The sequence below is a fragment of the Lactuca virosa genome, chromosome 9, assembly GCF_052849685.1.
Source record: "Lactuca virosa cultivar CGN04683 chromosome 9, Lactuca_virosa_CGN04683_v6, whole genome shotgun sequence".
NCBI lineage: Eukaryota > Viridiplantae > Streptophyta > Magnoliopsida > Asterales > Asteraceae > Lactuca > Lactuca virosa.
Window position 1 is genome coordinate 10,995,643 of NC_136434.1, and position 25,142 is coordinate 11,020,784.

At 38.1% G+C, this 25,142-nt stretch overlaps 1 protein-coding gene across 1 annotated transcript; it reads right to left on the reverse strand.

Annotated features, from left to right (window-relative positions):
• Window positions 1-11,400: 11,400 nt before the first annotated feature.
• On the reverse strand, window positions 11,401-13,363 carry LOC145137836 (FCS-Like Zinc finger 8-like). Its single transcript, XM_079071971.1, has 2 exons — window positions 12,233-13,363; window positions 11,401-11,810 (listed from the first exon to the last, which is right to left on the reverse strand). Exons 1-2 carry the CDS (start codon window positions 12,988-12,990, stop codon window positions 11,738-11,740), a joined length of 831 nt encoding a protein of 276 aa, XP_078928097.1. The 5' UTR covers window positions 12,991-13,363; the 3' UTR covers window positions 11,401-11,737.
• Window positions 13,364-25,142: the final 11,779 nt, after the last annotated feature.

Below are 25,142 nucleotides of genomic sequence, written 5' to 3' on the forward strand. Positions count from 1 at the left end.
CTCACCCTGTAAGGGTGTGATTCGCTTCAGGAAGAGGGGAATTTGGGTCCTCGATACATCGGGCCATTCAGGATCACTGCCAGGGTTGGCAAGGTGGCGTATAGACTAGATCTCCTAGAGGAGCTCAGTCGGATTCACAACACTTTTCACATTTCGCAGTTGCAAAAGTGTATTCCGGACGAGTAGGGGTTGTGCATGCAAACCGTAATTTTTAGGGTTTGCCCCCTATTTAAAGAACCTTAACTTCCCTCCCCAACCTCCCTTACCAGCCTATCATCCAGAAACAAACCCTAGCAAGCTAAATCTCCATTTTTTAGTGTGTGAGGATAAAAGAGTGTGTTTTGGTGCATTTCTTGAAGAGATTTGAAGACTTAGAATCTTGGAACGAGAAGGATCCTGTGGATCCAACATCTACTTCATTTTGGCATTCATTTGAAGGTAAAAAGTATTTACCTTGGCTTTCCATTTCTTAGATCTTCTCTCATGTATGAATATGGTCATTTTTGGGAAAAATAGGGTCCTTCTCGGATTTGAACTTGTCCAAAAGACATGGTCTCAGATCTGGACTCCTCTAGGTCCCAAATTCAGAAAGCTATTAGATTTATCTAGTATTAACCCTTCACCATGCCCTAAAACCCCATTCTAGACTTGTTTGTGGTGTTCTAAGCCTTTAGGACCTTGTATGCACGTAAAGTTTGCAACATTACATGGAATATGTGCCTTAGGAAGCTAGATCTACGAGTTGGAGCTTTGGAGTAGCTTAAAAACGTCTGGATAGGAAATGAACTGCATGAACTCGATGAGTCGCCTATCCGATTCGGCGAGTCGGATGAAGATTGCCCGTATTTGATTCTGCATGAACTCGGCGAGCCAGTAAGAGGACTCGACGAGCCAGTTAGGGTTTTCCCCGACATTTGGACATGCATGGACTCGACGAGTTAGTTGGAAACTCTGCGAGTCAATTAGGGTTTTGGTGATTTCTGAGTTCTTAAGGAACTCGACGAGTTGCTAGCTGCACTCGACGAGTCGGGTCAACATGGCCTGTTGACTTTGTCCGTTGACTTTGACCTTGACCAAGGGTTGACCAGTTTGACTTCTGGGGGTATTTTGGTAATGTGGGAATTTATGGAAGTGGATCATTGGTGGATGTAGGTGCTGGACTTGGAGCTGCATTTGTTGGAGTTTGAATTTATCACTTCGAGCTACTTGTGAGGTGAGTTCTACTCACTATATCAATAGGGTCTAAGGCACCAAGGCCGACCCTTTATGATTTGTATCCTAGTTTTAGGATGGTTGCTATGTTAGTGATCGGTGAGATCGGTATCCTGGTTATAGGATGGTTGCTATGTTAGTGATCGGTTAGATCCATATCCTGGTTATAGGATGGTTGCCATGTTAGTGATTTGTTAGATCGGTTTGACCGTTATATATATGCTAGCGTATGATATTTATGTGCACATGATTGTTGGTATGAGGGATTGGGTTGAGGTAGGTCCTGCTTTGTGTTGTAGGCCAAGATACCTAGGGCAGACCGGGTAGACTGCAGACCCGGTTAAGGCATACTAGTCAGGACGAAGGCCCGACCAGCGGTCCGGATAGGCTGAAGGCCCTAAGAGGCGGTCCAGATGTGTCGATGGCTCGGAGAGAGGTCCAGATAGACTGATGGCCTGTGAGGCGGTCCAGTCAGGCTGATGGCTCATTATGCATGTTGTGTTTGTTTATATGCTATGGTTATATATGTATGTCGTTGGTATTTTAGGGAACTCACTAAGCTTCGGGCTTACAGTTGTTGATTTTGTTTCAGGTACTTCTGAGGATCACGGGAAGGCGAAGGCGTGATCGTACACCTCCTTATGTCCATGATTTGATTCTGGGATACTCTGACACTAAACTATTTTGAAAACAAGTTTTGTAATAATTATTGGTTTTGAAATGCTTTAAAAATTTTAAATTGGCTTGATTTTTTACTGATGTTACAATGAGGTGGTGGCTGCCACCTTGTACAACCGCCGGCTGCCACAAGAGTGGCTGTGCGTGTGTGTGTGTGTGTATTATTTTGTGTGTATGTTCATTTGGATATTGTGTGTATAATTGTATTTTGGCCAAAATAATCAAGGAAATCTGTCACCGCCACCGTGAGGTGGTGGCTGCAGCCGTGAGCTGTCGTTGACCACCACTACTCGAGGTGGTAGTGGGTGGTGCCCGACTTAATTAACAATTAATTAACCTAAAAGCATAACAAATGGACTAATTGGATCGCGATTGGGTTGGAAACCCTAATTAGGGTTTAGAAAACCCTAATTTTTGGATATGTTAATTTGGAATTGTCGGTACCCGCATGTTTGGACCATTGGATTGGAATTATGAATTAATCCCGACCACATTGTATGTTTGACCTAGTAGAGTGATGGACTTAATGGATTAAGTCCTTAATGTGAAACATCCCAAAAATACAAACACAAAATTTCGTTTTTAATTATTAATAAACCATAGTTATCCAAAACACATGTCATAATATATCAAACATCATATCAATGTATATCAAAATATCAAAGTATAAACATCCCAGGCTGAACAAATGGTGTGTGCCCTGCAATCATCCCGAGCCCTTCCCCTTGCTACCGGAAGTACCTGAAACCAAAACTGAAAACTATAAGCACGAAGCTTAGTGAGTCTCCCCAAACTACCACATACTATACTCATAACATGCAACTAGGAGATTCGGTCCCCGCCCACTCTCATGGAGATTCGGGCCCCGCCCACACTCTGTTGTCTAGGAGATTCGGTCCCCGCCCACACTCCGCTGTCTAGGAGATTCGGGCCCCGCCCACACTCCGTTGTCTAACATGCATACAAGTATCACACAGACAACAAGTATATTTATTCCTATCAAGCAGTCACATAACTATACTCAAATAATACTACGAGATTCGGGCCCCGCCCACTCTCGGCTACTATGAGATTCGGGCCCCGCCCACACTCAGCTACTATCATATCACATATGCGGGCCGGCCTTGGTGCCGTAGACCCGTTCCTACTGAAGGAAACTCACCTTGCAAGGCTGACTACTGAAATCTCGAGTGAGGAATCTCTGATGGCTGCTCCCACGACTCCCCGTCTATCATTATCAACAGCACGTAGTCAAAACCTGATAATTCTCCTTAGGGTAAAATGACCATTTTACCCCTGGTCAAAGTCAACGATTCGGTCAAAGTCAACCTTTTGGTTGACCCAACTCGTCGATTTGCTCCTTCAACTCGTCGAGTCCTAGAACCTGAAATCGCGATCTTACCGAATCAACTCGTCGAGCCCTTCACCGACTCGTCGAGTTCTACCTTAGCTAAAAACAGGACAAACCATCTCAACTCGTTGAGTCCCTCTATGGACTCGCCGAGTTCCTCTGTCTGATTGAGCCATCTCAATGGATTAAGCTCCTACCCTTCAGATCCAAGCTCCAAACTTCATCTACACACTGGGAATACACTTTTAAGGGTAAAGTTTCCCACTTTACCCGCTCTTAGTCCTTCTTAATGGGTTTAGCTCAAACCATAACTCTCTAGAACATAGATCTTGGTCCACAAGCCATAATACCCTAAACCAAAGCACACTATACTAGATCTAGGATTTAAACATCAGTTGGACACGTAAAGTTCCTAGCTTTCCTTCAAAGCATGGCCTCTTAGGGCTAAAAAGGCCATATTAACGCTTATAAGCTTGCATGGGGCTTCCATGGTCATAAAGTTTGCACCTTTATGCCATGTAACCCCTCCTAGATCCCAGATCTGAACTATAAGTCACTTGGGACATCCAAATCCCAAAGACGAAGGTTCTTGCACCAAAACCCTCATGAAAAGGAAGTAAATAGATCTAAAAGATGAATGATCAAGTTAGAGACTTGATTACCAGAAAGTGATGAGGATGGAAGGAAATACCTGGATCTACTATCTTCTCCTTAAACTTTCTAGCTCATTCTCCTTCTTCTAACTTCAAGAATACACCAAAACACTCAAGAATGGCTCACAACTCACAAGATAGTCTAGGGTTTCGTGGATTAGGGTTTAGGACTTGGAGGCTGGAAATGAGGCCAAAAGGTGGGGATTAAGATGCTTAAATAGGGTGCAAAACCCCGAAATTAGGGTTTCATTCTGACAGACCTACTCGCCGAGTCGAGGGCTCTTGACTCGTCGAGTAGGTGGCTGAAAACCCGCGTTCAAATCTCAATTCTACTCGACGAGTTTGGGCTTCTGACTCGTCGAGTAGCTCTATAAAAATGAATAATTTGTAAATAAATGCGTACCAGAAACCGGACGTTACATAATGGGTTAAGTAAGAACAACTAAACCTAATTGTCATTTTATATGAAAACCCTAATTTTGCTTGGGCCTTGAGTTGGGCCTTTCTATTGGGCTTTGGTGATTGGGCTATTGATGGGCCATCCAAGAACAAGTATATGGACTAGAAAATTTGGATGGGCTTTAGGGTAAGGCCCATATGAGGGGTTTGGGCCCAATTTGGAAAATTGGGCCATAGATGGGCCATAACTGGGCCTTGATGATTATGAGACATTGGACCATTGGAATGACAAGTGTTGGGACTGGAATAAATGGTTGGGCCTTAGGGTAAGACCATGTAAAGGTTTGGGCCCAATTTGGAAAATTGGGCCATATGGGCTTTGGTTCATTGTTTGACTTTTGGGCCTTTGGATTGGGCCTTGGTCTTAAATCAAGCTAAGTTGGGGGTAAAGTAGTATTTTACCCCACGCATGGACTTATGGTTATGTGTTGGAGCCCAATTATTAATTGGGTGTTATTTTGATGTTGACAGTTCGGGATTCTGTCATCCAGCAGCTAGAGTTTTGTCCGCGGGACTTCAGCAGTGTGAGGTGAGTTACCTTCCTAGTAGAAGTGGGTCGAAGGCACCAATGTCGGCCCACTAGTACTTGTTTATAGGTAGATGATTGTCTGTGTGATAATTGTCTGGTATGCCACTATCTGTTATGCTTATGTGCTAGTATGTTATGTTATGCTATGTATTTATGTGGTAGTGGTAGGGGTGAAATAGTCCCCGGTTACCGATTGAAAGAGACCGGAGGGGTAGGCCAGCACCCAGATATGCTAGGCAGTATGTGATTTATGTGTATATGCTAGGGTATTATGTGGTAGTGGTAGGGGTGAAATAGTCCCCGGTTACCAGTTGAAAGAGACCGAAGGGGTAGGCCGACACTCGGATATGCTAGGCAGTATGTGTATTGTATGGTCTGTGGTATGATGGGGGAACTCACTAAGCATCGTGCTTACGATTTTCAGTTTTGGTTTCAGGTACTTCTTCGTCAAAAGGAAAGGAGTCAACATGATCGCAGCGCATCACACTATGTTTTCCGCACATGAGATCTTTAGGATTATACTCTGATATTGTTTCATTATGACGTGTTTTGATTATTGAAATATTGGTGTTGATATGGGATGACACTATGGATGTTTTTTATGCTATTGGTCTTATAATAACTTAATTAAAAATGAAATTTTTGGTTTTGAATTTTTAGGTTGTTACAAATTATGTGATGCAAAACATCAAACACCTATAGTGCATATATATTACGCCCACATGAAGCAAAAAATTAATTCATGTATTTAAGTGGTATGTGTTGTGCATTGTTTCTTTGAACCACCTGGAAATTTTAAAATATAATTTTTATATTTTCTATTAATTTGTACAATAACACAGATTAATGTTCTACAAAAACAAGGAGTAAGACATGGTGGCATTCTGTTCATCGTCACCAATGTAAGGCTGAAAAGAAAGAAGATTAATATTAGGTTGAAGCTTACCGTGGTGATCGATTACCTAATTAGCAAGACTGAAATCGATCGTCGTATGATCGAGTAAGTTTCCATAATCGGTTAATCACCCTCTCTTGAATGATCGCTTCTGCCTTCTACAACTGATCGATTAGAGAGCATTTGGGTCGGATCCTAAATATAACATTAAAAAAATGGGCCCCCTTCAGAAATCGGGCCATGTGCCCATGCACAGCTTGCCCCTGCTTATAACCGGGCCTAAAGATTGTTCACTCTTATACTGTTTACAATATAATTCATTGTATTGCTCATTGTTTACACATTTTTTGACATTACGTGTTTTCGTTTTATTCGGATGGAATGGTAACTGGATGATTCTAGGAATATGAACTAACATTGACACTTTATTGGCTGTAAACATAAATATAGAAGAAAAAAACGTAGAATTCATCAAACCATACTTTTATTATACGGAAATCAAACTTAATAATACTATATAGTTCATCAACCCATACTTTTATTTTACTAAAATCATACTTAATAATATCTAAAAACGTCTAGTTTGATGAATTTCTTGTACTTTTATGCTTTCTTGAAGCCAAAAGGACAGTTCTTACTATCATGACTAAATCCAAAACATATTTTACATTTTCTTTTTTTCTTCACAACTTTGTTCACCAAATTCTTGGGATCATTGACATTACCCATATCCTTCCCGGGATTCTAATCTTCATTATCCTGCAAGATTAAGAAATTGTATTGGATTGTATATGTAAAAATATATAAACATCAAAGATCAAAAATTCATACCTGATTCTGATTACCACTATGAACATCCATTGATTCTGTAAAAAAAGTAATGAGCAAAGAAAGAAATTGAGATTGTGATCTGTGTGTGGACGTTTCAACCGGATATATAGAGATAATTAAATTAATGATAAGTAAATGAGTCATAAATTATTGCATAATATAAAGGGATATTAATCAGATTAAATAAATTAAAAATATGGATTAAAATGAAAGATTACATAATTACCCTTACATATTTAATAAAATAATTAATTATTTGCTAATTTGTGATTGTGCATTCATGTCCACAATAGTTATTAGAAACATTTGAAGTGTGTGTGTGTGTGTGTGTGTATATATATATATATATATATATATATATATATATATATATATATATAGGGTGAGGTTCAATAGAGAACCATAATTAACCAATGAACCAATCTTTTTTTCAACTTTTAGAACTTATTTTGTTATAAAAAAAACTAAAAATAAGAAATTCATAACTTTTTTTTTTCCAATGATATCAAATTCGGAAAAAAAAATTCGTCAAATTCACAATGTGAATCTAAATTCACACGGTGAATCCGAAAAATATATTTAACATTCACAATGTTATGTTATGAATTTAGATATTTTTAGTTTTTTTTTTCGATAAAGAATAAACTATAGAACTTGAAAAAAAATTTGGTTCCTTGAATAACCAATAATTATGGTTCTCTATTGAACTTTTCCATATATATATATATATATATATATATATATATATATATATATATATATATATATATATATATATATAAATTCAAAAAAAAGAATAACAAAGATTTTAAAATTTTAGTTACCTTTAAAAATCGTATATATTTTATAATCATAAAAGTAACAAAAGTTGATATAAATAAAAAAATAAATTTTAATAAAAAATTAAGTTGGTTTGAGCTGTTAATTAATCAATGAAAAAGTTGTCCTAAAAACATAAAACAATGAAAATAAAATTGCTATGATATTTATGTAGATTGAAAAGATAATAGTTATTATTATTTTAAATAGGACTCATTTTTCAATCATCAATATTTATCCTAAGATAAGTCGATCTGAGCTCAAGCTTTTTGCCGTCTGAAGTTCTTGTGTTATAACTTATACGTAAAAATTTTTATCTTTAATAATTGACGGACTTCACTCTTGTTACAATAAACTAAATCTAGTTTCCCTTATTTTTCTTGTAAACTTTCTTATTAATATATTTAATTCTAAATAGTCTTCAAAATGTATGATTGTTGATTGGAATGTGAATTATTGGACACCAAATCGTATAATGATATGATTCCTTATTCAAACCAAAATTGTAATCAAATAATTTTCGTGACTCTAACACCTCATCTATTATTTTATTTTATTTTATTGGTTTTTAATCAGTTATTAAAAAATATATATATAGTTGTGGTGGCGGTCCGAAGTGTTGTGGACTTGGAAGGTGTACGTATCTGCATATTGCATATGGGAACCAATTATTTAATTGTTGGTTTGTTGCAGCTTGAAATAATAATAATTAGTTTTCAAATTTTGGTTATACATTATTTTTATTTCAGTATTTGTTGTGTATTAAATAGTTAATTTTGCATAATCATTTTCATTATAACTATATCAAAGTTGATTATTAAGGTTACGTTTGGCTAGTTTATAAGTAACTAAAAAATAATTTATAGGTTAACTTTTATAAAAACTACTCATACTAGCTTGTTTAATAAGTTTATTAAGTTTTTTTTTTCTTTTTTTAATATATCACTTATTACTTATAAAAAAAACTCAATTTTCCATATGTATTTTTGTCTTATTTTACATATCTTAACTAATTTTATCAACATCATTTTATAGCTATATATTGAATACATATACAAATAGAACATCAGATACGTTATTTTGATATTCTTTTCAAACCATGTTTCGAATATTAACCTTTTTTTTTACCTTACAATGAATATACACATACCTGTTTGGGTTATTGTCACTGTAGCCAACAAACTTTAGTATATTGGTTTAAATGGTCCCTCGTGACTATTTTTTGCATTTGAATGACACAAACTTGTATTTTTAAGTGTTAAAATGTCCTTTTAGAAAATTTGAAGGGATCACCCGGTGACACCCATCCTAATCAACATGTTTAGATGCCAACTCAATTGTCACATGTAATGAGTCTTCTCCTAAAGCTAGACACCATTTACTCTCCTAAAGCTATACAATATTCAGGTACACCTTCATTTTTTCATCTTCTCAATTGTAATTTTTTTGTTGCTGGAATCATAATTTTGTTCTTTGATATGAAATTTATTAGGGTTTGCATCCGATTGTGAGAGATGTTAGGAAATCGGCGGCAAAAGAGCTTGTCGGTTTACAAGAGAAGCTTGATTCGGTAACATTTGTAAAATTTGAAACCCAAGTGAAACTATAGAAGAATCTCAAGAAGATAATGGTGGAAAAATCAGAAATACTGCTTTTTAGTCACGAGTGGAATCGCAAAATGAAGAAAAGACAGGCGAGCTTAACAACGATCACGAAGTCGAAGCTGCAGATCCTATACACGATATGAATGCTGAGCAACTGGTTGAACAAATCTTCGGCAAGCTTAATAAAGACCATGTTCAAGATCAATTTGGTAGCAACGATGAGGTTGTGAGGTTAGATCCGGATAATCATTAAGTCGAAGGTACAAATTCTGTACACGATATGACGCCGAAGCAACTGGTTGTTTATGAGGCCAATCCGCAGAGTTTTGTGGCAGAGCAAGCCGACGGGAAAGGGTCGGACGGGAAGAACAAGATTTTGGTTGCAATGAGTCGAAGAGGATGAAGGAAGAAGAGAATGTTTTGATATGGTGCCGTTATTTTAAGTGTTTGAGTAGATTTTGGTTGGGGGTCTGATTTATCCACTTAGCCTTTTAATCCATCCACGAGAAGAACCCCATGTCTGGAAAAACTCCAAACGACGCAACTCTGCTTCTTCATCTGAATTCCCAACACATTTTCAAGAGCTTGAATGAATTGCATCTTCGAATCCGAAAGAACCACTGTTGACTTCGTTCTTATTCTGATGATAATATCTATACAGACTTCCATTTCTAAAGGCCATAACATCATCGAGAGAAAATGTGTTGATTTCAATTTAATTTTTAGCTATTTATCGATTTCTCAAACAGGTCAGCTGATTACAAATCTTAATGGTGCCTTGGTTGCAGATTTTAAACGGCAGAAAATAGTTGTCGAAATTGATAGTCGTTTGCAGGTTCCTTCGACAGAGTTTTAGTGACTTGTAGGTTCTCCCGAGAGAGTCGTCGCCGATTGCAGGTGTGTATGTGTGTGAGAGAGTCGGAGATGGTGACAGGGAAAGAGAGAGGAAGATAGTGGACGACGACAGTTTCCGACTTTTGAGTAAGAGAGGCGGAGGTTTAGTGGTGGTGGGAGGAGGTGGACATCAGAAATGGTGAATGGAGATGGAAGAGTCGTTCAAAGAAAAAAGGGTGGAAGTATTTAAGTGATTTATGTCTCTAACTTACTTTAAATGAGATGATAGTATTATTGTCCATATATTATGTTTCAGTAGATGGATAATTTGTGAGGTGAACTTTAGTTTAATTCTTATAACTTGTGAAAAAAACCACGTCATCAAGGATACCGGTAATAAGAAGTCTTGGACCTTTTTTAGTAGGTAAAAATAAACTTTATGCCTAAACTACAAAATAATGATAATAATAATAATAATAATAATAATAATCACGAGGGACCATTTAAACTCATATACTAAAGTTTGTTGGGCTACGGTGACAATAACCCTATCTTTTTAATGCTTACACGATCTTAGTAATATATATTATGAGTATTCACACAAATGATAAATATGCAAGGTAACACAACATGAGTTATATTAGGAGAGAGAAATGTTATTGTACTATTTTTCTTCATCGATTGATCTTTAGGTAATTACATGTTAATATATAACTTTTTTGATAGTTAATATTCAATGTAATGACCATCACGTATAAGAATCTTACAATATCAGTCAGTTTTTTAGTCTATATGATTGTCATTCACATGTAAATAGTGAATATAAATAATAAATATCTATATGTTCAAATAAATAATAAATATCTACATGAATTCAAATAAATTTTCACATTCACATATAAAACCAACTAAATTCACATGTGAATGTAATTCACTTGTTTTTTTTTTTTTTACTATTTAAACATTTTGATCATACAAAAACGAATCCATTAAGATTTACAACTTAATCTACTCAAATTCATATGTGACTTATTAAAGATTATTGCAAAAATATAATACAATGATCATGATTAATATATGTTAAAACTAGATATATTCCAGATTAATAATGTAAATATGAACAAGCCAAAACTTTATGAAATAGACAAATAGTTCTATTAACATAGTAAATTTAAACAAGCTGAATCAACTATTTTATAAATTAAATACAGTTTAGATTTTACATACGCATCCAACTTATAAATACCATTGATATTTTGCAACCCGACGTTCACCATCACATCATTGGTTCTTAGTTTTTGTTTTTTTTTCTTTTAGTCGTTCAGAAAAAAAAAAGTAATATTGCACTTAAAAATCTAAAACAATTACAAACCAAAATTCTAGACGATTGTATTGGAATTTTAATTGAAAACGAAATATTATTATGTTTCTGAAAGAGAAAATTACCAAGTATTGGAAAAATGGACCAATTAGACTAAAAGGCCAAGTAAAACCAAAAGTATAAGAACAGCCATATGATTTCAAGGAAAGCCATATAAAGCTATAAACATCATTTGGACATCTCTTTGATTTATTTAATTTTTTTTCTACATTATACTATAAAATTATCTCTTATCTCCCTAAAGAGAAGAGGATACTAAAATTGGTAAAAAGAAAAAAAAAACAATTTTAAAATAAAAATAACAAAAGAAAAACCAAAATTTCACCACCTACTTCTAAACACATCTTACAAACAAACAAAAACCCATACGTTTATTTAACATGGGACCGCAATACCCCTCTCTCTCTCTCTCTCTCTCTCATCACGGTCAAAGTTGTGAAGAAGTGAAGAATGGAATTTGGGGACACCATAATGGTAATTTGACACAACTGCTATGAGTTCATTAATCCGTCCAAAACCATTTCTTGGCATCTGCATTCTTCACTGCAAAAAGCTTTCTCACCCCTGTTTAACAAACACACACACAATAATTCACATACTTCAGTACCCATGATCAAGATTCACCAATAACTCTTTAGAAATATATATTCTTGAAAAAAGAATTACATAAAATGTATTAGAATTTCATTTAAAAAGTCACTACATGATATCGAATAATAAAAATTAGATACTAAGAATAAAATACAAGAGCATAAATCATAATAACAATTTAACTATGCAATTGACCCCATAAAGATTATTATCGCCATTATTATTTGACTTATAGTCTGATTATCGTATCAATCATGTTCACTTTCGAAACCCAAGTCCAAACACCAACTAAATTTGGAATAATCACGACTGATTGCTATGAATCAAAATAAAGATATCTCAAAAAGACTTGATTTTGTTAATTAGAAGTAGAATTCAAAGTTAGCAGTATTAACCTGTACATGAAAATGTCACTGCCTTCTTCAAGATTTTTCTTGCAGGTGTTACAGAAGCTTACAAAACTCTCCAATGGCACTTCTGATCCGACCCGAATACCGCAGCAGCTCTCCACAACACAATTATCATAAATATGGGTCGTTTTCGGGTTAGGCCCATGTGAGATCACTCGAGTATACTCCTCTGAGAGCTCCATCTCACTCAAAGACAAAGGACCTGTAAAGAATCTTGGCGATCCGAATCCAGTTGGAGTTGGACCGGCTGAAAACTGAGAATTTCGGGTCTTGATCCCAAAATCACCGCGTGATTCGGGTGACCCGTTTGGAAATGGTTCTGGGATTTTAATTTTTAACTTTGATCCAAGCAGAACTTTTCGGCTAGTGGTACTAGGTTTACAAATATTGTCATTAGAGTTTTCTTGAATGAGAACAAGAGCAAGTGCAATTCCTTCAGAACCAACTTTCTCAGATGGGTGTTTTTTTTCAACGACCTTTGTGGATTTTTCTGGGTTTTTACTGAATCCAAATGGGTTGCCGGGAAAATTGATTAACTGTTTGTTGGTGTCCAGAATGGAGGTCGGTGAAAGATTTTTAGGCAAGAATCCACCATTGAAGAACCTTGGAGAACCAAGAAAAGATGAAATAGATCGGGTCGGGTTCTGTGGAGTAGGGGGTGAAAGAGACGAAGCTTGGTGATCCGCCATGATCGGTGATTGTTTTGTTACAGCTCTGGATCTGTTCCTCAGCATCACTAACATGGAAACTAAAATCTCCTAACAGAATAAAGAGAAAAACAAAATGAAGAAAGAGATTGACAGATTACAAAGTGTTGGTGGAATCAAAAAAACCCTCAAGAATTTGCTGTCCAAAAGGAGAACGAGAAATCAAGAAAAACAAGAAGTGATTCGAATCAACACCCAGGTGTTGGTGACAAAATTGAGATTAGATTTTCTGAGATTCAATCTCCCCATTTAATCTCTACTCTTCGAAAATGGCGACACAATTAGCATCCGAGAGAGAGAGAGAGAGAGAGAGAGAGAGAGAGGTTTTCCTTTGGTTGTCATGGATTGGGGATTTTCTAGAGAAGATAAGGAGAGAGAAAGAAAAAATAAAAAGAGAAAGAGAGTGTCGTTTTGAAATTGATATTCTATAAAATAATAGTATATATATAAATAAGATAATCAATGATAACAAATCAAAAATAAAGGTAACCGTAATTTGGTCATTCGTAAAAGAGAAAATTTGATTTTAATTTAAAAAAGAAAATTAAAATTAAAAAAAAAAAAACACTTTTTAATCTAAACCCCTCATCCTTCCTCCCCATGGGAAGGTTTGTGCCATTTATTCCATCATTCCTCGTCCTCTCGTGGTTTTTCCTCGACCAATTATTTCTTTTTCAAATATCATTATGGTAAAGCTTTCATCAACACCACTCCCTGCTACTAGATCCCGTATTTGGAGCTAGTTCTTGTTGACAACTACTCCTAATATCATCTTAGCTGCTCGTACTCATTTACCTGATTATGTTCCTGATGACCAATACAGCGGGTTCTTGGTGTCGTTGTTGCCCTAAAATAGGGGCGATGTTTAAGGCGTCATGTTTCCATTTTCACCATCGACCTGGATATCTCATGCAACTCGTGATTCCTGTAACATCCTGATTTTTACCACAAAATTTTTTATTTTTAATTATAGAAAAATCTCAAATATCATAAAAACCAAGTCAATATGTAACATCCTGTTTCCTATCATTTATTATTTCAGGGTCGTGGGTCGGAAGTCGATTGTGTAAAGACTCTGTACCTTAAGGAGGTAAAGTTTAGTCTGTAACGTCCCATTTTCACGACCATAAAATTTCATTTTTATTTTAAGTAAAACTTCACAATTATGGAACCATTTTAAGAAAACCATTTATTTCCAATTACAATAATTAAAATCAGAGTATTATAATGAACGCAAAATCCTCAATGTTGTTGATGAGTGTGTATAGTCCCGCTTCGCCTTCCCATAGTCACCGAAGATACCTGAAACAATAAACAACTAGGTAAACATAAAGCTTAATGAGTTTCCCCCAAAATACCTCATACGATAAACATACAAGCACGCATAACAGCCCACAACCTCCCGGTTGGAATGCCCAAGCCCAATCAGTCCTCGGACTGGAATGCTAACATGCAACGAGTCCAATCAGCCATCGGGCTGAAATACACAGGGTTTGTTGGCCTACCGCCTCAACCCAACCACTCTTCTTGAGCCTCCGTGCCTACGACTTACAGCCGGCCCGCACCGGGTATCTTGGCTTACAACACAAAACAGGACCGCCTCAACCCACTACTACCATATGTCGACATATAAACAAATAAGGATCAAGTATGCACATAATGCAAGCAAACAACAATCATACAGCTCACTACCGCCTACTAGTCCTCACACAGCACAATGTCCCGCTACTAGCTAACCTCCATGAAATGTGTAACCATAAGTAACCAGAGGTGGGATAGCCACCTGCACAGATGATCTTACTCTAAAGCCACAACCAAATAAGGAACATGCAAGAAAGCTTAGATCAAGAGTTCTAATGCTGTCTTCAATAACTACATACGGTCCCTATGGCATCCCTCTACTATACGATAACCAAAACTAATGGGACAGCATTAGTGCCTTCGACCCACTGTACAATGAAGCAAAACTCACCTGAATCAAAGAACTTTGAAACACTGCGATATGATCCCTTTTCAGCACTGCTTGCACCCGCGAATCCACTAACACCAAAACCAGATGGAATCTTAATCAATAGCCCAAAATCCTTAAGTTTGACCCAAAGTCAAACTTGGTCAAGAAGTCAACGGTCAACGGTCAACAGACCCTCACGACGTGACCATCTATGGTTCATGTCATGAGCCACTACAGGACAAAATAATCTGGACTTAAAATCCTCACGTCATGAGATTAGTCTGAATGCCATTTTGATCCAAAAATTTCTCAATCCACTAAACCACTAATCCATCTTTTCCAGGAGGCTTCCTAACACTCCTATGATCATAAAAATTGATGCTTTAAGGTCTTGTATGTCCAATACAAGACTTAAGCTCAAACTAGGTCATTTATGAAGGAAAATGAGATAAATTCTCATGCATGAACTCAAACATCCTCCAAAACTCAGATCCATAACATACAAGCACCAAGGGACCCTAAGGACCCATAAAGTTGCCAACTTTATTGAGTCCCAACACTCTAACTCTTAAAGTCATCAATGAATATGCATAAAACCTTAGATCTAGCAACAAGGAAACATAAAGCTTGGATCTTGGGTTACTTACAATGGTCCCGAGGTGTTGCTAGAGGTTGCAAATGGAACTTTCAAGCTGAATCTATACTCCAATGGTGATATCTTCTTTTTCAAGCCACCAAAGATCCATAAAAGTTGAAGAATCACAAGTAGAGGCTAGGGTTAGGGCTTCTCTGAGCTTAGGGACGAAGGAGGCTGTTTTGGAACCCTAAAATGAAGTTTATGGGGTTTAAATACAAAGGAACCCCTAAAAGATCATGGTTTTGGGCTGCAACAATTCTCACGTCGTGACCCCCTAATGCTCACGTCGTGACCCCCTAATGCTCACGTCGTGAGCTCAGTATAATTCAACATTTAATTTAATCACTACTCACGTCGTAACCACTCTATGGTCACGTTGTGAGCCTTTGTTTTACCCAAAGACCAAACCTTTGACTCCTCGAAGCCCTAAATCGACCCGATCTGGAAACTGGGTTACAAAGTCCTTATGGAAGGAAGTAATGATGGTTAAGAGATTTAACCATTGAACTGCATGTTAGGCTGAAAGGTAGAAAGGGAAAAGTCATAGGCCGGGTTCTTGCATGAAATATGGATTTTTTTTGTTCAATAAGTTTTTAGTCCAAGATATCTAAAATTGTGAGGCTCTTCAATACCTTTTCGTGGATATAAAGATCGTCGAAAACGGAGTTGGAACGTAGAATTTATGACTGTTAGAAGTTAGGAAGGTTTTAGGTTAAGCCGAGTACGTTGGGCGTACTAGGCAATGGCTGATCGTGGAGGATCAACCTGGTACGCTGGGTGTACGCGATCAGAACCCAAACCCAATTTCATGGTTTTTGAGCCTCATTTAAGCTCCTTAACTTCCCCAAACCCTTATTTCTTTCAGCCTCCATCCTCTCTAACCCTAATACCAAAACCCTATCCCTATTTGTGAGATCCTTGAGTTTTTAAGTGCTTTGGGGTGTTCTTGGTGCATCTTGGGGAAGAAGGAACTCATTGGAGAAGTGTTGGTTGTGACATCCCCATTTTCTCGGCCAGAAAAGAACGATTTTGTTTATGCTTCATAAAAATCAGAGTACTTCTTTTAATAAAAATGTTGTGGAATTTGTTCCCAGAAAAACATGATAAATACATTATCAAAGCATTTCCGAATAAATGTATTTTTATTCCTTTTAAAACCTTGGGATGTCATTGTCAATACAGAAACATAAGCATAAACAGAACTTATATTTATTTACACTAGTGATCTACATCTCTTTTAAATCTCTCAGTGTAAAGTGGTTTCGTATCGACACCTGTGATACAAATAAGCTTGAGTGGGTCAGGTTGGGAAACCTGGTGAGTACATAGGGTTTTCAACCCACAATAATATAATCATTATGTTTAATCATCAAACAATCAATCAACCCAATTACCCATTCTCATTATCTTATTTACTCTTAAGGATCTACCCTAAGAATCGACTATTCCTCGTTAATTCATTCCTAAGGATTGTCCTAAGGAGTAGGCACGAAGTCCATCGTTTCCTATGACACAACTGTCAAGCACATCTGCTAGTTGTATCACTTAGGCGCAGCTGCCAGAATTGTGACATTCTCTATGAGGCGCATTTACCGGTATAGTCCTTTAGGCGCATCTGTCGGGGTTATGAGGTTCTCTATTAGGCGCTTCTGCCGGTAGAGTCCTTTAGGCGCATCTGCCAGGGTTTTATTGACAATATCATTTTCGAGAGTCCACTCGCAATACATGTCAATGGGTTTTTTTAGAGTACACCAGTGAACACATCGTTCACAACACCTACAGGTTGCGAGCCTGCTAGTGTTCCACTGGACTGTCTAGAATAGTATGTGGTTGTCATCCATACTCTACTAGATGACGGGGCCAGCATTTGGGTAAATGGCTTCTCACATCGTCCACCTCTCACCCTCACCTCATGGTCTATTTCACCTCTCACCTCATCATCCAACTCATATTTCATCTACCCATGTTTTACCCAACATATTATGTAGATATAAAATATATATACATTTTAAATCATTTAAAACATGTATAAAATTGTTCATCCAGCATAGATAGCAAGTATACAGATAATATTCACACATAACACATAATTTATATTAAATACTTCATATCTATGTGTAAGATGAAAGTAACTATGCACTCACAACACATAATTTATATTAAATACTTCATATCTATGTGTAAGATGAAAGTAACTATGCACTCACCTGGTAAGGTGGTGACTCGATACTCGGACAGCACTTCGTTATCTCAAAACAATTTTCCCTTGACAAAACCTAGTATCAATACCACTAGGGTTTAGTCTAACATTAACTGCGACTAATTAATAGTCTAGCTATTATTACTATTATATAAGCGTTAAGTAACACTCTTATATAACTCATAATAATAGCCCATATATTTATTATAAGGTCCTAATAACATTACTATATTTAAACATAAGCTATACTTAAGGTAGGGTAAGCATATCTCACTTAGCAGGGGTTTGGCTAGGAGTCGGGCTTTGCAGGGGCAGAACTTCCGAGCCGAAAGCTCTTCTTCTCGGAGCCTTCCGGCGCTCCGGGACTCGCCTCTAACACCTAGGAGGTGCTAGGGAAGGGGGAAGAGGGTTTGGGGGTAATGGGAGAGAAAGAGTATGAAAGGTGTGAGTTTTGGGGGTGATTTACGCCTCTATTTATAGGTTGTCTGGGCCGATTCACGTCGTGAGAAAGGGTGCTCGTCGTGAGCCTTGCGTAGGCTCCAAGGTGAAGTCTGGTGCTGACACGTGGCGCCGGATGCAGGTAAAACAACCAATCTTTAAAAATTCATAACTTTCGCATACGAACTTCGTTTTTGACGTTCTTTCTATCCACGCGTAGGTAAAGACAAGATTTACAACTTTCCTTTTGACTTCATTGGCTAATTCTCGACCGATTTTAAATTTAGTAGTATGAGAAGATTACACTGTTAAATGTCCACGTAAAATTCGTAACTTCTTCATACAGACTCCGTTTTCGTCTGTCTTTTTATCTTTGAGTTCCTATTAATGAGATCTTCAACTCTCATTTAGGTCACGTAAGCCAAAAACGCGCGAACTAAAATTCGAGTTTCGGGTCGTGCACTGCTAAGTCAAATCTTAGAAAATTCATAACTTCCTCATACGAAGTCAGATTTGGGCGTTCTTTTCATGCACGCTCTCGGTTTAACGTACTCTACAACTTTCGTTTAGATCGCTAAGGCTCAAAGTCACTCTATCGTAAATTCACTATTTATATCTCTCGGTGCCGTGCCGGTGGTGTCGCGAAACTTCTACGGGCCATAACTTCTTCGTTATAACTTGGATTTCGGTGTTCTTTATATGTACGGAACCCTTGAGACATATTCTACAACTTGGTTAAGATTATTTATCTTAAATAATCTTTTGTTGAAAAGTCATTTTCGACCCCTATTATCTCTAAATTGACTAACCACGATCTACGGGCGTTACAATTATCTCCCCCTTAGGATGATTACGTCCCGGAATCATCAACGAAACAGGGTTGTATAATGACTCTGTACGTTATCTCTTTATCCTAGGTAATAATCCTAAATTCTATGTTCCGTCGAATGAGTATCTAACTCTTGGACTCCTTGACTGCAGGCGGTACTCTATCTTGCACTTGCTCCCTATCTCACGTTATACTCCAAATTATGACCTTTAATTCACAATCTCGATCCTCACTGGATACGAACTTAAGATAAGTTCTTTTATTATTACAATGGAACGATGTGTCATATTCTAATGACCTATCATCGTATGTTGCAACGCTTAGACTCAGGTCTCTTAGAGTCTTCCAGAACAGACTATTCTTTCCTTCATGTTCTAATCTTATCTTAAAAGGTAGCATTTCTAGCTACAAGCAACCGTCGCGATACCTCTACTGATCCCTTTGATTAATTCTTCCGGCTTAAGTCAGGTGCTACATCGGACTTGCTTCTCTGAACCATGTAACATACTCGTCTTAGTCGGACTTAATTCGATATGACCACTAGGGTCAGAATAACAATAATCTTCTTAGTCATTACCGAAACAATGGTAACGACATACTTGAATAAAATGGTATCAATTACTAGCTTCTTGGTAACCTTGTGGCTTTCCCTGATCCCAGTGCGAGTCTTGTGCTTCCTGTAGTATAGGCCTCTACTACCATTCACACCTACTCATACTAGTCCCAAATATTGTCTCGCTTCCGGTAGTGCAGAAAAAAGGGATTGTATCGCAGTGTTTCAGAGTTCTTCGATTCAGGTGAGTTTTCCTCACTATACTTGTGGGACGAAGGCACCAATGTCGGCCCACTCGATTATTTATCCTGGTATATAGGATGTTGTTATTCTATAGTCATCTGTTAGATCAGTATCCTAGTATATAGGATGCCGTTATGTTGTAGTGATCTCTTAGATCTGTATCCTGGTGTATAGGATGTGTTATGCGGTAGTGATTTGTAGATCTGTATGTTTCCCCTTGACTGGTTATATGATTATTTGTTTGCTAAATATATGTTATCTGTTATATGTCGACATAGTGTTGTTAGGTTGAGACTTCATTTCTTTGTGTGGTCAATCAACAAACTCGGGTGTAACACCGGGTTCCTGATACATATTTAAATTATAAATTTATTCATCTTTATGTAGAAACTCGACGAGTTGGAGGACCGAAACTCGTCAAGTAGAGAATGGATTTGGACGCGGGTTTTGAAGTCTACTCGAAGAGTTGGAAGCCTCAACTCGACGAGTAGGACTGGCAGAATGAAACCCTAATTGTAGGGTTTTGCACCCTATTTAAGCATCTTAATCCCCTCATGCCAGCCTCATTTACAGCCTCCAAGTCCCAAACCCTAAATCTCGAAACTCTAATGCTTTGTATGAGTTTGTGAGCCATCCTTGAGAGAGTTTTGTGTGTTTGAAGCTTGTGGAAGAAGAAGAAGCTTGGGGATTCTAGAATAAGCTAGTAGATCCAAAGCCACCACTTCATTCTCATCATTTTCTGTTAAGCAAGTCTCAAACTTGCTTAGTGAATTCTTAGATCTCCTTATTATCACTTTATTGAGTTTTTGGTCCAAGAAGCATGATCCTTGGGAAATGAACGTCCCAAGTGAGTATACCTTCAGATCTAGAATCATGGAGGGCTTTCATGGCATAAAGGTGCAAACTTTATGGCCATTGAAGCCCCATGCAAGATTTAGGATGTCATTTTGGACTTTTTAGCTCCAAAAGGCCATGCATAGAAGGAAAGTTAGGAGCTTTACGTATCTAGGACCTAAAGAGTTAGGGTTTGAGCTAGATCCATTAAGTAAGGGTATTAACGGGCAAAGTTGGAAACTTTACCCTTAAATGGACAATTTCAGTGTATATGTGGAGTATGGAACTTAGATCTGAAGAATAGGGGCTTAATCCATTTAGATGAAGCAACAAACTGAAGAACTCGATGAGTTCATGGAGGAAGTCGACGAGTTGGTTCGATTTGTCCCGATTCTGTGAAGGACAGAACTCGGCGAGTCTGGGGAGGACTCGACGAGTTGACTCTTTTTATCCTGTTTGAGACTAGCATGGAAACTCGGCGAGTCAAGAGGATGACTCGACGAGTTAAGTCAACTTAGGGTTGACTTTGACTTGACTGGACGTTGACTTTGACCTTGACTTTTACTTTGACCAAGGTTGACCCGTGAAAGGGGTTTTGAGTATGGAATGGTATCTAAGAGGTTGTTCTGTATAGGGTGTGAGTAGAGTCGGTTGCGGAGCAGGGACATTTCAACTATTCACACGACATTGAGGTGAGTTTCCTCTTGTAGGAACGGGTCTACGGCACAAAGGCCGGACCGTACATGTATTCTGATTAGTAGCCAAGTGTGGGCGAGGATCGTATCTCATAGCATTATTTTAGCATGTATATAGGACCGATTGATAGATTTGGCTATACTTGTTATATATGTGATACTTGTATGTATGTTTAGTAGCTAAGTGTGGGTGGGGCTCGTATCTCATAGTTAGCCGAGTGTGGGCGGGGCTCGTGTCTCGTAGTTAGCCGTATGTGGGTGGGGCCCATATCTTGTAGTTAGCTGAGTGTGGGTGGGGCCCGTATCTCATAGTCAGCAGAGTGTGGGCGGGGCCCGTATCTCCTACTTAGTCGAGTGTGGGTGGGGCCCGTATCTCTTTGAGTGTGGGCGGGGCCCGTATCTCCTTGAGTGTGGGTGGGGGTCGTATCTCTTACTAGCATGATTATGTGTATGGTATGTGGTAGTTTGGGGAGCTCACTAAGCTTCGTGCTTACAATTTTCATTTTTGGTTTCAGGTGCTTCTGGTAGCAAAGGGAAGAGCTCGAGATGACTGCAGTGCACACACCATTATGTTTATAGCCTGGGATGTTTACTCTGATATTTTTATAGATGTTTTGATATGAGATACTATTACTTATGTTTTGATGGGATGATTTTGATAAGTATGGTTTTATTTATTAATTAAAAATAAAATTTTGGTCATGATTTTTGGGATGTTACACCGGGGCAAGCCAACCAGGAGGTTGTGGGCGAGGGTAATCCAATCGGGAGGTTGTGGACCCACTATGCAATATGTAGCGCAAGCCAACCAGGAGGTTGTGGGCCAGGGTAAACGGGGACGTTGTGTGTAACGCCTAATTTTCTAGGTAAAACTCTTAACCATTTATCAAATTTATTTCTTGGCTTGGACTTGAGTACGGTGGGCGTACATAAGGTACGCCAGGCATACTCCATTGCATGCATGAGGTGGGGAGTCCCCCTGGTACGTTAGGCATACCCATGTGTATGCAGGGCGTACGTGACTCAGGGTCAAAGCCTAATTTTTAGGGTTTGCACCTATTTAAGCATAATAAACTATCCAAACCTTTCACCCTACTAACCTCCATTGTCTCTTGAGCCATATCTCGAAACCCTAATCCATTTTACAAAGAGTTTAAGCTTGTGTGTGTGTTTTGTGTGTTCGTGGTGCTTAGTGAAGAAGAAGAAGACTTATGGAGAAGCATTGGATGAGAAGGAACTTGTATATCCAGAGGTTATTCATAATTTCTAGCTTATTGGAGGTATAAAGCTAATACCTTGATGACTCCATGTGTTAATTTAGTTTAGGGCTTATTTTTATCATATAATGGTCCTTAAGGTGATTCTTGAGAGTATAAGATACTCTAGAAGGTTATAATGATAGATCTTAGTGTTTCTGATGTCCCCTGAGCATAAAAGTGGTGTCTTGATGGATTAAGCTCAACCATGCAAGGGTTTAAGGTTGTTTCATGAAGTTAGTATGATAAAATCCAAGATTTGACCTTTTTAAGCCTTGCAAGAGCATAAAGTTTGCAACTTTATGGCTTAATACGCTCTAAGGAGCTTAGATATGAAGTTACACATTTGGTCTTAGTGAATTAAGACCTTAAAAGCAAGACTTGGCCAACTGGGGTGTACGTCAGGCGTACACGGGTGTACGCTGCGCGTACGCACTTGGGGTCCCGACAATGCAAAGATCTTGAGTACGTCGGGCGTACAGATGGTACGCTTAGCGTACTCACTAGAGGAGATTTTGGGCTTTTAATCTCGGACCATTTTGGACTTAAGGATTTGGGCCTTTGTTGGGCCACAATCCTTTCTGTGATGGGCCTTCTTGATCTTGGGCCCATAATGGGCATGGAATATCTTTTGGGCCTTGGTGTGTTAGGGCCAATAAGGGATGGGTAAAGCACTCTTTTTCCCTTAAAGCCAAAACTTAGGGTTTGGACTCTCGGGTTAGGTTATTGACCTAATTTCTAATTTGAGTTTTATTAATTGTGGTTTAGTGAGAGGATTTCTCTGTTCAGCAGCTCATGTGTGATTTGATATCTTCAGTCTGAGGTGATTTTCCTCCACTATACTTATGGATCGAAGGCACCAAGGTTGGCCCACTAGATTATGTTAGTAGAATATAGTTGTCTTCGTGACAATTCCATTTTATGTTTGTCTATACATGTGTCTTCATGACTTTTGTTGATAAAATTGCATGCTTAGCAGTAAGGGTGAAATAGAACCAATACCAGTTGAAAGATACCGAAGGAGGTGAAATAGACCCAATACCGGTTGAAAGATACCGAAGGGGGTCAAATAGACCCAGTACCCGTTGAAAGATACCGAAGGGGGTGAAATAGACCCAATATATTTTTTGAATGTTATGTATGTATGGTATGGGATACTTTGGGGGAGTTCGCTAAGCTTTGTGCTTATAGTTTTTAGTTTATATTTCAGGTACTTCCAGCTCGAAATGGAAGGTCCCAGCTCGATTTCACCGCATATGCCCATGTTTTCCGCACTTACTTGATTTTGGGATTTGTACTATGATAATATTGTCATTATTATACACTTTTGGTTGTTTTGTCATGACTAATTGATGTTTGAAATGAAAAATTTTATCTGGAAATTTTGGGATGTTACAAGTTGGTATCAAAGTTTGGTTTGAGGGATTCAGGCATACTCTCGGGTATTCCTAAACTCAAATCGAGGATTTGGTAGATTTGTCCATAATAAGAACATTTTAAACAAGGGATTTTAATAAAAGTAAGGGGTGCGATGTGTGCAATCAGCCGAGCTCAAGTAAGTTTTTCCAAAATACCCATACATGTTATATGTTTTACACTATGATATGAGAATCACGTGCTAGATTAGGACTAAGGATCTGCTCAGGATTGCATGATAGTATGCTAGGAGAGATGCCTTTATGTGCCTATTGTATGACCTTATAGATTTGCATGCTAGTATGAGATCAGTTATCTGATAGGATGGCCTGTTTAAGTTGTGTTCTGATTTGAATTGCTTGATGCTCGAATGTTGTGTGCTTTGTGCTTTTAGGAATTTTTATTAGTGCCAGTTGACTAGTGGACGAATGCGTTGGGTTACATATTATTGAGATTAGATAATTTTAGAAGGATGTGTTTAACTCTATTGCGCAACTCTTGTTTGAGTCCAACCGTTGTAGTGTGGGACCTTTCATTCAAAGCATTATCTAGTATCGATAGTATGTAATTGTATTCATGTGGTAGTTAGATGGTATTAGTAGGAGTTCCATCTACAAGTGATGGAAAATAGCGGTGATGTAAGGAACCCTAGGAAGTTCCTAGAACATATATTGACGCGTGGGATGCCTTATAGTATGAGAAGAGTATTAGATAAGAAGGAGTGACTTGCAGGAGTCGAGGTAGTCCTTGAGGAGAGTATAGATAGGTGTGGAATGTAGTATTGGGCCCATACTACTGGAAGCACAAGATTTATACCCGATACCAGGAAGACCACAATGAATCTAGGAAGCTCGAGAGTGTGAACCTTTGTGTGTTTACTGATTGTTTATGTGGTTATGTTTCAGCATGCTGGTGACACGGAATGGAGCAGGGGGTTTAGGATTTGGATCTATTTTGGTCACGGACACCAAACCAATTGATGAGGGATTACATGATTTCATTGTGTTAGAGGTTACTAGAGGCATCCTTGATGCAACTCCGGTGATGTTTGGGTCGATCAAGGAGGGTATCATGAGCTGGTGGAGGATCGCCTTCGGATCTTTAGGGACGATCTGACCGCTAGCCAATATGGGGCC

Bases quoted from the DNA above. Each gene is read 5' to 3' on its own strand.
- LOC145137836 (XM_079071971.1), bottom strand. From the start codon at position 12,990: ATGTTAGTGATGCTGAGGAACAGATCCAGAGCTGTAACAAAACAATCA. The intron at 11,811-12,232 runs GTTAATACTGCT...TTTGTTAAACAG, and splicing joins AGTGACATTTTCATGTACAG to GGGTGAGAAAGCTTTTTGCA.